The sequence below is a fragment of the Aythya fuligula genome, chromosome 1 (genome assembly GCF_009819795.1).
Source record: "Aythya fuligula isolate bAytFul2 chromosome 1, bAytFul2.pri, whole genome shotgun sequence".
Taxonomy (NCBI): domain Eukaryota; kingdom Metazoa; phylum Chordata; class Aves; order Anseriformes; family Anatidae; genus Aythya; species Aythya fuligula.
Window position 1 is genome coordinate 175,931,573 of NC_045559.1, and position 15,297 is coordinate 175,946,869.

Genomic DNA, 15,297 nt, shown 5'->3' on the forward strand with positions numbered 1-15,297 from the left:
CCATGGTTCTCAAAGACATTTCACTGTTCGTATAGATTTGTTTGTTCTGTTCAGAAAGATAGACGAGGGAAAATTCAGATACTTTGACAATAAAAAGGGCTGGAATAGTTAATGTCTGAAATAATAGTTAAACTTTGTAGAAAGCATTTCAAATAAGAGATTGAAATGCTAGATAAGGGGAAGCACTTTGAAGATTGTGATCCAGTTTCATCTTTGAAGACAGCCAAAAGGAAGTAGACAAGCTTAACGGAAGAGGTTACTCAAGGTGACTTGCCATCACTGTTCCTGAATGTGAAAGTAGCAGGTTAATAAAAAGTTCTTTTTTTTTTTTTTTTTTCTTTGGAAATGGAAACACAGCAACACAACCACACTAAATTTTAACTTCTCAGTGACCACAGCAACTTCCACTCAGTCTTTCTCAGTGAGGTATAGAGGCATGGTAGTCCAAGCATAGGAAGCTGCAGGTTCACAACTTCAAAAAGACTACCTGTAAGCCTTAGTCTGATCAGAATACAACACAAGGATCAAAAAATTTCCTTTAAAATATATGTGCATGCATGTACATATATGCCACTCTGAAGACATCTAGCCCCAGACCAAAGCTATCTACCAAAGGAGGTTGGGAGAGGGCATTCTTGGAAGGAGATGTGAATTTAATTTTCAAAGCAGCAGTCCAATAGCAGAGTGAAGTACCATTTGAAATCAAGTGTCATTCCGTAGGAATGCAGAAGTTTTCCTAAGGAAGTTTCCCAATGTCAGGTGATTGAAAAAAGGTTAAATCATAGAACATTATCAAGACCTCTGGCACTCTGAATTAACATCAGCTAGCTAGCAGTACGAGAGGCTAGAGCAATTCTCTGAGGCAGAGATAACCAAGAGCAACCACAGAGAATCCCAAAGGAGAAAGAAAAGACAGCAACATTCCTGGTTCAGAAGAAAACATCAGGTGATGCATTATGAAATTACCATATTGTAAGGGTGGTGGGAAAATATCACGGCATGCCTGTACTCTCCAAAAAAGTGTTTGCTCAAGAAACTTTTAACTTTGCATAAGATGTACTTGCAAATGCAGTGGATACTTCTTGTCTGCATGGTTTATCTAATACACTGTAGTCCCTTCTTTTTTCCTTAGAAATATCTAGGTCATGCAACTGCCTTTTGGAAAGTATTAAAATGTTGTTTGTAGAAAGAGGGATATATAAATTCAATTCCTTTAGACTAGAGAGAAAAAGTAAAAAGCTAACCTTGTAGTACTTTTTCCCATTCATGTAACAGAAAGTTATCAAGGTAAAACAGGTAAAGTGAAAAGCTGATATATCACAAAAGATGTGAGAGATCAAATACTGTGATGAAGTTTTCAGTGTTAAAGTTTTATTTCTTTCATGTGTCGTATTTTCCTAAAAAATGTTTTTAGAAGAATACACAACAATACACACACTTGTTTCTGAGTCTCTACTTAATACTATGCAAAAAGTACCTCCAGTCTCCTGTTCCTCCCCCCCCCGAAAAAAAAACTAGCTCTCCTATCCCCTGTCCTTAAACTAAAGCACTACCTGTTTTTCTATTTTAAATATCTATAAGATATTTTTTTGCTGGATACAGCAGAAAGTAAACATAGATATTCCTGCAGGTTTTGCAACCACTAATGTCTTCTTCTTCTGAGGTCCCAAAGACTGGAATAATTGCATTCTGCAAAAGGAAAACAATTTAAGGGAAGGAAAAAAAAAAAAAAAAAGATGTATTCACTTATTAAAAATTAAATAGGAGTTTCACAATCAGCTGCTTCAAATATGCGTGAATAATGACAGCTAGAAACCAGTCTCTGCAGATCGCTCATGAAGTGGGTGTGAAGTTGAAGTCAGGGTAGGAAGAAAAATCACAATGATAAAAGAGCTCTTTCTTGGAGCTTTTACAAGGTCATTTGGCCAATACCAGATAAAAGTGAATATTTCTCCAGTACCCTGTAACAAGAGGGAGAAAACAGAATTAAAAATTATCTTTTGCAGCAAAAATAAAAATCAAAGTCATACTACCCTAGAATTAAGTCCACTGGAAAATAAAGTCTCCCTTTTTGTGACAGGTTTTAGCTTTTAATTATGTAAAGCACTCATGAAGGGATTTCTATCTTTTTGTAAATTTAATTCACAAAACATTCTAATTATCTGCAGACATATTAATAAGTCTTTGAGCAATATATTAATGTAGCAAGCTGAAATGGGTTTTAAAAACAACAGTAATACAAGGATTTAAAAAGTATATCCGTCCATAATTCTTATAAAGTTCATATGTAAATATATCAGTGGTACAGTAGATACTGAGTAAAAACAACAAAGAACCCAATATGTTGAACTCCTTCAGCAGCCCAAAGTTTACAAAGCTTAATAGTATTCTGAGCTGCAAAAGATGGTCATTTCTACCCCTGTGGGGAATTGCCTTTATCCACTTATTGCAATTTCTTTGGTGAATTTGAGTTAATTTTTAATAACAATTCTACTCCTCATAAAACTGAAAAGATGACTCATGGGAGGCCAACTGTATTATTTAGATACTACCTTTAGGATACAACCCTGCTATGAAAATATTAACTAAAACTACACTTGGAGCAGAAAATGAGAAATAAAGTTGTATAAGAGATTAAGAATATGTCAATTCATGTCTGAAAGAGAAGGGCTTTTAAATTATTATTTTTTAATTCCTCTTTAAAAATCCTAGGTTCCCAAAAAGGAGTTATCAGTCATCTCCTAAGGCAAGAGTAATGCATGTCACTACCTGAACCTGCATCAAAAGTCCCCAAGCCTAAAAGTAAAGGTTCTGGACAAATCCTTAAATCAGAACTGGGAATTGGGGCAGGGAACCTCTTTCAGAAAAGAACATAGGTTCAGTGAGGCTTATGAAAAGGTCATGTGAAAACAGGGGACCTCATTTTTCTGATGCAATACTGTTGATTTTTTTTTTTTTTAACAGTTTCTACTGATTCAAATAGTCTCCCTTTTTGAACATGGGAAACAGCAGGAAAACTGCAGCCAATAACAAAGTTGTAGTCTTTCACTTACAACCACTGAAAGTTTGCAGAATTACTTTCTGCATTTACAGTCACACTTCTCAGCTGCCCAGAGGTATCCACTCACAGTCCACAATGTAGAGAATATGACTTTATTAAGGTATTAGCAGCAAATATCACCACACCCTCAGTGCACAATTTCAATGGCATCAGTTTCCTCTGACTTGAAATAAACGTTCTGCAGTTCTTTAAAGGAGAAGGAGTTTAAGATTTGGTAAGTGCATTGCAAAGCCCCATGCACAGAGTTGGAAAGTGTTTAAGACATTCCCTCATAATACTGTAGAATTAAACTACATAAGCTGTCATACTGAAATGTCAAAGATGAAATGAAATGAATACCAGCTTTGGTACTAAGTGTATTGGGTTTACATAGCAAGGTTTTTGGTAGCAGGGGGTCTCAGCTGTGGCCTCTGCAGATTGAAGAAAGGGAAACAGAAAACTGCTGCACAAAAGCAGCTGGGAGAGCAAGGAGTGAGACCCAGCCCTGGAGACCCCAAGGTCAGTGCATCAGGAGGGCAGGAGGTGCTCCAGGCACACAGCAGCACAAATTCCCCTGCAGCCTGTGGAGAGGCCCCTGGTGGAGCAGGCTGTCCCCCTGCAGCCCATGGGTCCCACATGGAGCAGATCTCCACGCTGTAGCCTCCCCATGGGTGGAGGAGCCCCCGGTGGAGCAGGTGGATGTGGCCTGGAGGAGGCTGTGGCCCATGGAGAGCCCCCACAGGAGCAGGCCCCAGGCCGGAGCTGCAGCCGTGGAGAGGAGCCCACGCAGGAGCAGGGGGCTGGGGGTGCCAGAATCCTGTGGGAGGGACCCCACGGGGAGCAGGGGCAGAGAGGGACTGTGAGGGAGCAGCAGAGGTGAATCCCCAAGGAATTAGAGCCCCCAATCCCTGTGCCTCTGCACCACTCGAGGGGAGGAGGTGGAAGAGGGGAAGGTGTTTTTAGTTTGCTCCTAGTTTCTCACCGCTCTGTCTTGCTAGTAATAAATTTCATTAATCTCCCTATACTGAATCTATTTTGCCTGTGACAAAAATTGTTGAGTGATCTCCCTGTCCTTATCTCAACACTTTAACCCTTCCATTGTATTTTCCATTGTATTTTTCCATTGTATTTTCTCCCCCTTTCCCTTTGAGGAGGGGGTGTGAGAGAGTGGTTGTGGTAGAGCTCAGCTACCCAACTGAGTAAAACCACCGCACGAACAAGAACTAACAAATTAATTATTCTTACCTTTCAGTAACACTGATCCTTTATTCCAAGTAGTTTGATCCCTAGATAAAAAGAAAGAAAAAAAAAAAAAAAAAAAAAAAAAAAAAGCATTAGTACAGTTCAATGCGCAGTACAGTACAATGGGACATTTATGCCAGGAATTATGGTTATCCAGTTTTGTGGGTCTTTCCTGGTTACTTAGTGCCATTTCCTGTCATTTGAAGCTCCATTTAAAATAGTAAGTAAGTCCTTTTGGAAGATCCCAGTTCCAGTAACAAATATTTCTTTGATTTGAACTGTATGTGAATAGTGGGATGTATTGACTCAGGAGATAAACATATTTTGGTTTTGCTGAAAAAAAGTCGATCTAGAAGTGTTCCAAGTATCTGTAGATGTTTTGGTCCTTTCTTGGTCACACACAATTTGTAAGAGTGAGAGGTTTCTTCTGCTCCTCCCCAGACTACCACTATTGTCTTTGAGGATGAGATTTTCAAAAGAAAGTATGATTGAGCTCAGAGTCAAGCCAGGCAGAACACATCTGCATATGCTGTTTGACTGCCTCATCAGAGGTAAGTCATTAAACTCAGCTATAGCATGCCTGGACCTACTCATCTTAGCTCCCTATATCAATGCCAGTACTTCTGCTGAGTGGTTTTGTTTTGTTTTCTTTTGTTTTGTTTTCCTTCATCATCCTGCCAGGAAAAACTAGCCCATTACTCTAAACAACTGCAACAAAACAGTTAAAAACAAACAAACAAACAAACAAAAACCAACAACTTTAGACCACCCAGGCTAAATCTAAGACAGAAAACAGCAGTCTTTGTTAAAACAAATTTAGCTATTGTGGATGGCACTCTGGAGCCTTCTAATATAAATACTCTGTTCCAAACATTCCTATGTTAAATAAAATATTTTTCTATGTCCTGGGAAACCAGCATTTTCAGCGTAACTCTAGACATGTATAAGCTTAATGAAGTCTATATGAAAGACTTAAAGTGTATGGAAAACTATTGCATACATGCCAGCCTTGTAACTTCATTGACTTTAGAGCTATGATTCTTCTTTGCTGTGCAACAGTAAAACTGCATGACTGTATTGGGTTTACATGACAAGGATTTTTGTAGCAGCTGGGGTGGGGCTGCAGCGGTGGCCTTGGTGAGTAGGTCAGAGCCAGATCCAGCCAGCTCCAAAAGGGACCTGCTGCTGGCCAGAGCTGAGTTAGCGAGTGATGCTGGGTGGGCCTCTGGGAGAGCAGGTTGAAGAAAAGGGGAAACAACTGCCGGGCAACAGCACCTGGGAGAGAGGAGTGAGAAGCAGCCCTGCAGACCCCAAGCCCGTGTAGCAGGAGGACAGGAGGTACTCCAGGCACACAGCAGCAGTTCCCCTGCAGCCTGTGGAGAGGCCCCTGGTGGAGCAGGCTGTCCCCCTGCAGCCCATGGGTCTTACATGGAGCAGATCTCCACGCTGCAGGCTGTGGAAGAGCCCTGGTAGAGCAGTTTGCTCCTGGGGGATGGACCCCATGGTATGGAGCCATGTGGGAGCAGTTCTTGAAGAGCTGCTGCCTGTGGGCAGCCCCCGCAGGCTCAGTTCGGGAAAGACGGCATCCCGTGGGAGGGACCCCACGGGGAGCAGGGGCAGAGAGTGACCGAGAAGGAGTTACGGAGACGAAGCGTCAGGGACTGACCGAAGCCCCTATTCCCCATTCCCCTGTGCTCTCCAGGGGGAGGACATAGAAAATGGTGGATGAGGGGCAGGTGTTCATAGTTTGCTTTTAGTTTCTCACTGCTTTAGTCAGTTATAGGCAATAAATTACATTAATCCCACTACACTGAATTTGTTTTGCCCATGATGGTAATCGTTAAGTGATCTCCCTGTCTTTATCTCAGTCCATGAGCTTTCTTTCTCCCCCTCTTCTTTTGAGGAGAGGTAGTGAGGGAGCGGCATCATGGAGCTTAGCTTCCCATTGGTGTGAAACCTCTGCAATATGCTCCCTCTCAGTTTCTTAGCAAATAGCATAAATCTGGTTAAGACTCCAAAGTAACATTACCATGAAGCATGTTGCAAGAACTAAACCAAGTGCTAATCCACAAACCATGCTCATTTAATTTAGTTTTATCCCCAAACCATGTTAGTTTTGTCCCACATCCTCTTAGTTCCTGTCCTGTGGAAGAAAAAGAAACAGAATGTGGTTTCCTGTCGCATTGCACCTGTGTATTCAGGGCATAGTTGTTTCCATCTCTAAATATCTAGAATTATGCATCAACTGAAGGAGCAGAGTCAGCATCTGAGAGAGCATTTCTCATTCATATGCATGACACAGGGCGTAATGGAGGCATGAAACATGAAGGTGCAATATGTCATGATGCCTTGTAGATTCTGGGTTTACTATAGCTCAGAGAGTTACAACAAGACATCCAGTACTTCATTAAAGAAGAGTAGACATATACATTTCATCTGTTCACTATGTGACCTCTTCCCATAAATAGAATAGACAATAGGGTCCTTGACAGGGACCCGAAAAATAAACAAAGGCTCTGTTACAGGCATTAGCACGTGGCCTCTGGAAATCCCTCAGTGCTTGAGCATGGGCAAATCTCACAAGGGAGTGAATATAAAAATGTGCCATTATTTTAAAGTTATTCTTTTGTAAAAATAGAAATGTTTTTGTATTTAAATAAAGCTAATCATTTGTGCCACTACAGTGAACAGATATTGTCTCACTTATAGGCCCCAGCTGAGTAAAGAGAAAACCTTATTGATTAAATTTTGATGTTGATATGACAACCGTTATTTTTTCCCTCATATCCTAAAAGGTTTATATGTATGTTAGAAAAAATGGCAGCACAAAGGACATCAACATTTTCTTGGTAGCGTACAAGAAGATTCATTTCTCTCTCAAGGGTGCAGTAACTCAACAGAGAGAAGGAGAAATTCATTAATTTGTCTTCCCATTAAAAAGGCAAACCACACAACCACCCAGAGAGCGCTCTGGCATTTATAACCAAAAGGGGAAAAAAGACTACTTTCATGAAGATACTTCTTGAAATAACAGGATATAAATATTCTTAATAAAACACTAGATGTCTGGAAGGCAGAATTGGTTTATTATCAGTTGGTGGACTACTGGGCGGTGCAACTGTTCTCTTCTCCCCGGCCAAACACACGCAACAAATTTACCTTCCCCTGCCTTTTTATGTCCCTCATGATACCCAGCCACTGCCCAGCTTCTCCTATCCTCCTAGCCACTGCTTTTCATGGAACAAATGGAAACTTAATTATCTTTGAGACTTATACTCCCTTTCAAATTCATCTAAGACCGGCCAGCAGGTTGAAAACCTAATTACATGCAGACAGACAGCATGACCGTACAAACTTCATTTCCTTAGGAAACCAGGCTAATAGAAGTAATAACGAAAAATACAGCAGGTATATTGATAACGGTGCAATGTTCAGTTTCTGTAAGCGTGAAGCATTTGTGACTGTGAAGAGTTCAATCATAAAAGAAAAAAAAAAAAAAACAGGGAAGAAAAAATATTTCCTCTTCAGTGCAACTACAAAGAAGGAGCAGGTTAAAAAATTACCTGCAGGTCTCAACTTTGGGAACCTTTTCCTTTTCTTTTAATCTTAGTATATGGTCTGACCTCCTTCAGTTAGCTCCCTTGTAATGCAAAACACCATGTTGCAGACGACATGACTCGTAAGCCACTCTTGGAGTTCAGCTCTTTTTGCTTAAAATCCCAAGGGAACGGAGAAGAGCCTCGATATAATCAAAGACACCAAGGCTGCAGCCTCCAGCCTACCGTTTGAAAGAGATTTTTATTTCTTGCTCTTGTTATCAAAACTCATTTTAATTCCTCTCCTTGATGACATACTCTTTCATACTTTATTCTTTCCCTGCTTTGTTCAGTCTTCTGAACATTTCATATTGTGGCATAGAGGAAAAACGGATAACCTAGCATTATGCAACAGAAGGCAGGCTCCTTGGGAACCATTAAGTAAACATCCAGAGTAGGAAATTTATCACTTCTGCACACAGGGTTTTGTTGTTAATTATGTTGATGTATTCTTTGAATATATATATATATATATTTATTTATATATATATATAAAAGAAAAGCATAAATTGGCTGTGGACATTACAGAGCTGTCTGCTGTTAAAACTGTGCCTGGGCTGCATGTGGTGGCACCAACACCTGCCACGGGGGAGAGGACGTATGGCAACTGACTACAGGCAAAACCCTGCTCCTTCTGCAGACAGTACAGAAGTTTTAGGTGGTGACAGCAGATGCACTGGTGAAGATGCTGGAGTTCAGATATTGAGACTGTTGGTTGTTATAGACCTTCTTTTATCAGGAAACAGTTTACACATTGGGATAAAGAACACAAAGTGAAATAAAAAGAATTATTTCTACCTTTGTTGCCTTGGTTAACCAGGCCCCCTCCAGAAGATTTTACCTTTTGCATCTTACTAGGTATTAGTTACCTCTGTCCTATCTGAAGTCTAACACTGCTACTTACAAGAAAATCATACAGGCCTGCCATGTAGAGTTTGCCTCAGCAAGTCCAAGAGAACTGCTGGGCACAGAGGTGGCCGAAATTCCTGAGCCTTCCACCATGGTTTGGGGCTTGCCCAAAGCTCAAAGGGATTGAGACTCCTTTTCCATTTTCAGTATCTGGAAAACTCCAGCAGCAACACTATCTTCTCTATCATTCCCAGATTTTATAGATGCCCAGGTTTTCCTGGCATTCATCTGCCAAGATCCAAATCCACACCAAACATTCCAAGAAATCCTCAAGCTTTTCTTCTGGTTGTCTTCTAGACAGTTTTCCCCACACTGGCACATACACTCAGTTCTCTTAAACTCACACCATTTTGCTGCTCAGTCTTTGAAAATCTTCCATTTCCACAGTGTAGTCCTCTCAGCAATGGAATTTCACCCTAATGGAAATTTTCAAGGTGGGAATACTACACTTTTTTGGGTTTGTTTGTTTTTTGATCACTGAAGCAATTCTAAATAAGTCATATTAATGCTCGTTAGGACAGCTGAAAAAAAAAACACAGTACTTAGTACTGGCCATTTAATAGACTCCAGTCAAGATACCTTTTCTCCAGAAAAAAAAAAAAAATAATAAAATAAAATAAAATACAAATACTATATATTTTCAATTAGATGCAGTTGGTTCTTCCTTACCATAATTTTATACAGGAAGAAATGAACAGAAATGAGATTTCCCTCTTCCACTTTCAATATCATATTAAAGTGTTTACAGCCTTTCCAAACATCTTTCATTTAAAGACTTTCCAAAACCCCCATACAATTTCACTACCCTTGTTCTGAACTTCAGAAAGTACATTGGATTCGGTTCCTTGCACTACCTTCCATGCACAGCAACCGAGTTCTGCTGCAAGAGCAGCTGTTACTTCCTCCTCCCATTTGAACAGCTTATATTTAAGACAAGTTTTATTCTTAAAAAGCTACTGTAGGCAGCCAGCCAAGACTGCCAGGCAGGCTAATCACACACAGACATATAACAGTGTAAGGGAAAAAGTCAATTTTTAAACAATACCATTGCTTTCATGTTCTGTACCAAAAAACTTACCCAGGCACCATTACTGAGGTAGTCCAGACTCCCAGAATATCCAGGTTGGCAGATGTTATTAGTCTGTGCTTTGTTCTGGAGTCGGTCCAGGAAAGCATTATTTACCCTTAAAATATAGTTAAAAAATGAATACTGATTGAAGATAGCCGAGGAGTTCACAAACTCTTGAAATTTAACATTCTGTGAGCAGCTTTCCCTATTCCCAGTTAAATACATATCATTCTATGCTTTTCAAGCCTGTGTTGAATAACCACAGCCTGGCATGAGATAGGGTAGCTTTCATTTTCAATTCACTAGGTGCATTCTTATCCTGTGATCAATCCATCATGATTAAAAGGCATACCTTGGCTTTTGTGAGAAATGGCCCAAAATTCTCTCTAGAAAGTCATCCTGCATACCACTCACTTGATCAGCGAGGTTAGCTATTTCAACAATTCACCTTAGGTAGTCTTTCAGCCTTCATTACACAAGTTCCTACAAGTTCAGATTTCCTAATGAAAAAAACCACTTAAGCTTCTTCCTAACAGAGACCAGTTGTGTAGCTGACAACTTTCCCAACCATTTAGCTCAGAAAGCAACTCTAGCATTTTCTTGTACTGCTTTATCAATCTGCAATGCATGCACACAGACAGATGCAGTTTCCCTCCATTTCAAAAATTTTCAAACCATCTGAAAACTGTTTCTTTTTATCCTTATTAATGCTCAGTACTGACACACATGCTTAGACATGACTGTTGTTTCAGTGTTTTACAATGCTCTTTGCACAAAGGATGCAGAATGCAAGATACTGGATTATTTCTATCTGGGGACACAGGAAAGACTCAATTGAAAATCCTTCATTAAATTCTATGAGTAATTATCTCGATATCTTTGCTGGAGAAATAAAGCAATGAAAACTGTGCAGAAAGTGGTTGCCTACAGAAGTATTTTATTTTTTTTTTTAATTTACCTAACTATAAAAAAAGGGTTGCTTTAAAAAACAAACAAACAAACAAAAACCTTCTGAGGGCTATTTCTTTATACCTGCAGAAAAATAAAAATAAAGCTAAGAAAAAAGCTGAACTTCAAGATAATGAAAAGTCATTTAAGTGACAGAACTGCAAGATCAGAACACAGTGCAGGAGTGAGCACAGCCTGGGACACAAAGCACCACAGCAGCAGAAAGCCTCACTGCACTGCAGGTATCAGTATCTAATCCCATGCTTAGCTCTGCCTGTTAGCTTCAATGACAGTCAACTTCAAAAAAGTTGTGTGGACAAAGTAGCCTGTTCCAAAATAAAATTACTGTATATATATTTATATATATATATATGTTTATATATATATTTATATATATATATATTATATATATATATATTTTTTTTTCCCCAACTGGCTTTAAGTTCTCATGCAACTACTAATAGTTTCTGTCCCATGCTATATCCTGTGCTGATAAAATAAAATGAACAAGACACTCTGAGTAGTACTGCATTACTGTGAGCAGCTGTAATGATGGATATTGGTGGTTTTTCCAAAGGTGATGTTAAACCAGAGGCTAAGTCACGATTCCTCATTGCAATAATTTTCTTAAGCATGAATGCATGAATGCCTGCAATTTTGAGACCCTTTCCAGATATAAATTAAAGTATATTATGAGTTTTTGCATCATACCTCCTCTGTTCGTTTTGAAGAGCTCTTGTCCTGGCTTCCTCTTCATTCTTTTGTTTTGTTTCCTTTAATTGAGCCTGGGAATGATAAAAGTGAAAAACTAAAACTAAAACAAAAAATTAACTTACTCCTAGTTAACATGCCTATGTTGAAAACCCAATGAATTCCATGTGGCATTAATTTCAAATAGAGCTATGTGTCATTCCTGTGTTTCGCTCAGCAGCATTTTGTTTACATGACAGCACAGGGCTCAAAACTGAGCTCCTTTTTCTGTTCAGTGTTGCAATGGACTGGGTATAAGTGAATTCAGACAGCTACAGTCCTACATTTGAAGACACCAGCCTGCACACAAGCTTTTTACATGGGCAGATGACAGGACAAGTGGGAATGGGTTTAAACTAAAAGAGGATAGATTTAGATTAGGTGTTAGGAGGAAATCCTTCACTCAGAGGGTGGTGAGGCCCTGGCAGAGGCTGCCCAGAGAAGCTGTGGATGCCCCATCCCTGGAGGTGCTCAAGGCCAGGCTGGATGGGGCTTTGGGCAACCTGGGCTGGTGGGAGGTGTCCCTGCCCATGGCAGGGGAGTTGGAACAAGATGATCTTTAAGGTCCCTTCCGACCCAAACCATTCTGTGATTCTATGATTTGTCCATCTAGCCTAGTCCTTTTCTTCCAGACAAACACTGTTCCTTAGCATAGCAAGCCCCCACTAGCTCCAGTTGGCCATACAGTATGAGGCAGAGGCTCACAACCCTGCCTGTGCTCCTGCCCAAGTGCTGGAATGCCTGCAGCTCCTCTGCTGTGCAAGGAAGCTTAGGGCAGTAGGAAGCAGACCTTCAGCTTCCTCTTCCCCACCCCTCAGGTTTGAATTTCCCAGCAGGTCCAAGGGGAAGAAAGCTGGAGTCATCTAGCAGGAGCAGACTCAGCCGGTAGGATACAATGGAGACATGCCTCTGGCCTCTGTAGAGCATGGGCAGACAACATGAGCTCATGGCATGGTGTATCACCTCCAGCTCCCTTGGACTCCCCATAGTGTGAGTGAAGGTCAGTTGGTGCCTACTGGTGTTGTGAAAGCATGTGCAAGCTCCCAGTGTTGCAGCAGCCTACAATCCTTACATCACACAGTATAGAGTTATATAAACAGTGTCAAAGAGACTTCTCCGACGAGGAGAGTTTGCTTATCCAATTTTAGCTGGGACTGCTAAGGAAACACAGCTTGTATGACTGTGCTTCACACATATGCTTGTTTGTCTATCTGTTGCTCCCTGCAATGCACCCAAGGACTGAAGATGCAGATTTTCCTGAAAAGAATTTGGCTTCCAGGGTCAGGGAGATTGGATGGGAACAGACCCATCCTTCATATTTTCCATAGCAACTGAGTAGCAGTAGGAATAGGAAGTAAAAATAAAATGATGCAGTTAGATAAAAGCTTCAATAACTGAATGGAACTACAAAAGTTAAAAAAAAAATCAATTTAAGTGGAACATTAAATAAAAACTATGCAATAAATGTGTGAACAAAATCAATAACTGTGAATGTGTTGTGTATCAATATTTGTCTAGCCTTAAAAGAAGAAACAGAATTAAGAAATAAAAAAGCCAACCTTAATTTTCACTGTTTTAAATAACTATTCAACCTGAAAATTAAAACCCGGTATCTGACTTTCCAATATGCTGAGTCCTCTCTTGGAGTAATGTTCTGAAATATATTGCATGTATATGATGCGGTGTTCAAAGTGTACTGAATATTTTTAAATCAAGCAATACATACTAAAACCTGTTCTGAAAAAAAAATGCAACTGACAATACCTATTCGTTTTATAGTTACACTGTGCTAGGAGGTGCACACAGGACAGAATTCACAATTACTTTAATAAATATTGGTTTGAAGTAGAAATGAGCCAACATAAATCTGGGGGACAATTATTGGAGCCTTTAAAATGCATATTATTTACAGTAGGTTTATACGTAGTGCATTACTCTGCACAGCAGGTAATAGCAACGTTGAAGGCAAGGAGCACTGGAAGCGTGTACTAAGAAACAGCAGACTTACAGGCAGTCCACAGCTTCTTCCTAATCTATGGAAATCAGTGTGGAGTCTAAAGCTCTACACAAGTTCCTTAAACCAAGGCAAATAAAGAAGGGGCATGCTAATCCACATTTTTATTTATTTTCTCAATTGAAAGATAAACATAAAGAATACAATAGCTACAGGCTTTATGCCCAAGAGGACTAGCATTCAAAGACTTTCCCTCCATATAGTTTCTAGGAATAAGGATGTTGCTTTGAGAAAGCAATTGACAGTCTCCTTCCCTACCCCAACCTTTTGTTTCCAGCTTCCTGGTTGCTATGAAAGGAGCGCAATTACCCTCAACATTTTAACATTAACATTAATTTGGGTATTAGTAACAGCAGAGACATAAGTAGATCCTCAGTTAGAGAAAATAAGGCTTTGGGAACACCTTATAGTAGCCTTCCAGTACCTAAGGGGAGACTACAAGAAAGGTGGGGAGAGACTCTTTACCAGAGAGCGTAGTGGTAGGACAGAGGGTAATGGCTTTAAACTAAAAGAGGGGAAATTAAGATTAGATATTAGGAAAAAATTCTTTACTCAGAGGGTGGTGAGGCCCTGGCAGAGGCTGCCCAGAGAAGCTGTGGATGCCCCATCCCTGGAGGTGTTCAAGGCCAGGCTGGATGGGGCTTTGGGCAACCTGGCCTGGTGGGAGGTGTCTCTGCCCATGGCAGGGGAGTGGAACTGGGTGATCTCTAAGGTCTGTTCTAACCCAAACCATTCCGTGATTCTATTAACTAATATCTTTTTGAACGATTTGCAGTCAATGCTGCCTTCCACACATTTGCACAATTAGATCTGGAGCCTAGAAAGGTGACTTATTACGGTGCTATTGCCTGGTGTAGATGAACTTTAAGTGGATCTAGTACCTAAAACCATGCAGTGGTTCAGATGCATTTCAGGCAATGCATGCTGCACAAAGATGGAGTTCAGACCTGTAATTATGGCACACCCTCTTTTTAGGTGATTCCTTTAGGTGGTTAGCAAGTGTAGACTTGATAGCAAATCCGAGTGCTTCCACATACTCATTTGGGATGGCAGGGTGCACAGGTCTCTATTCTCCAGAAAGAGACTATTGAGAATCTGAGATCATAAATATCTGAGTAAGGTTACTTCTGCCTGAAAGAGAGGAAATTGGTTTCCTTAGACTATGAAATTGTGCACCACAATCCAAAAAATGCTCTACACAATTGTGCAAATGGAGAGGCAAACAGGAGCTAGTCATCCAGATACAAATAGCCACGAAACCAGAAGATAACTGTCCAAATTTTACAACTTGGCTCATCTCTCTCACAATATTTGAAAACAGTGTCTAAAAACACTTTCCTTATAGAGAAGCTGTGTGCGTAGGCTACAAGTAATCAATGCATTTAATTGGTTTCACAGCATGCAAAAATGATACAATATGCAAACTGATAATGTATAATTATCTTCCTCCGTTGTTCTTGCTTCATTTCCTCTAATCTTCTGTTTTCATTCTCTTGAAGAGCTTGCTTATAAGAATGGCTTCTAGCCTATTGTTCAGCTGAGAAAATATACATATCGGTGTGGGGAGAGGGAGGATCAACATCCCAGACCTCATTCCCAAATCTTTTTACAGGTTATTAACAAAACAGAACTGTTTGAAGGATTCCATTTACTTAAAAAAATGATCAAACTGAAGACTAGAATTTAACCAAGGAGTGGTCTGAAACCTTTCAGGCATCCAGTTTGGCTG

At 40.1% G+C, this 15,297-nt stretch overlaps 1 protein-coding gene across 1 annotated transcript in view; it reads right to left on the reverse strand.

Moving 5' to 3' along the window:
• Window positions 1-1,745: 1,745 nt before the first annotated feature.
• Window positions 1,746-15,297, reverse strand: part of EPSTI1 (epithelial stromal interaction 1) — a 49,619-nt gene continuing 36,067 nt past the window's right edge. Inside the window, exons 8-11 of the mRNA XM_032205230.1 lie at window positions 11,516-11,589; window positions 9,866-9,971; window positions 4,286-4,326; window positions 1,746-1,961 (exon numbers count right to left, since the gene is read on the reverse strand). Of these exons, the coding sequence (XP_032061121.1) occupies window positions 4,306-4,326; window positions 9,866-9,971; window positions 11,516-11,589 (201 nt within the window). The 3' untranslated portion in view covers window positions 1,746-1,961; window positions 4,286-4,305. The remainder of the gene's footprint in view (window positions 1,962-4,285; window positions 4,327-9,865; window positions 9,972-11,515; window positions 11,590-15,297) is intronic.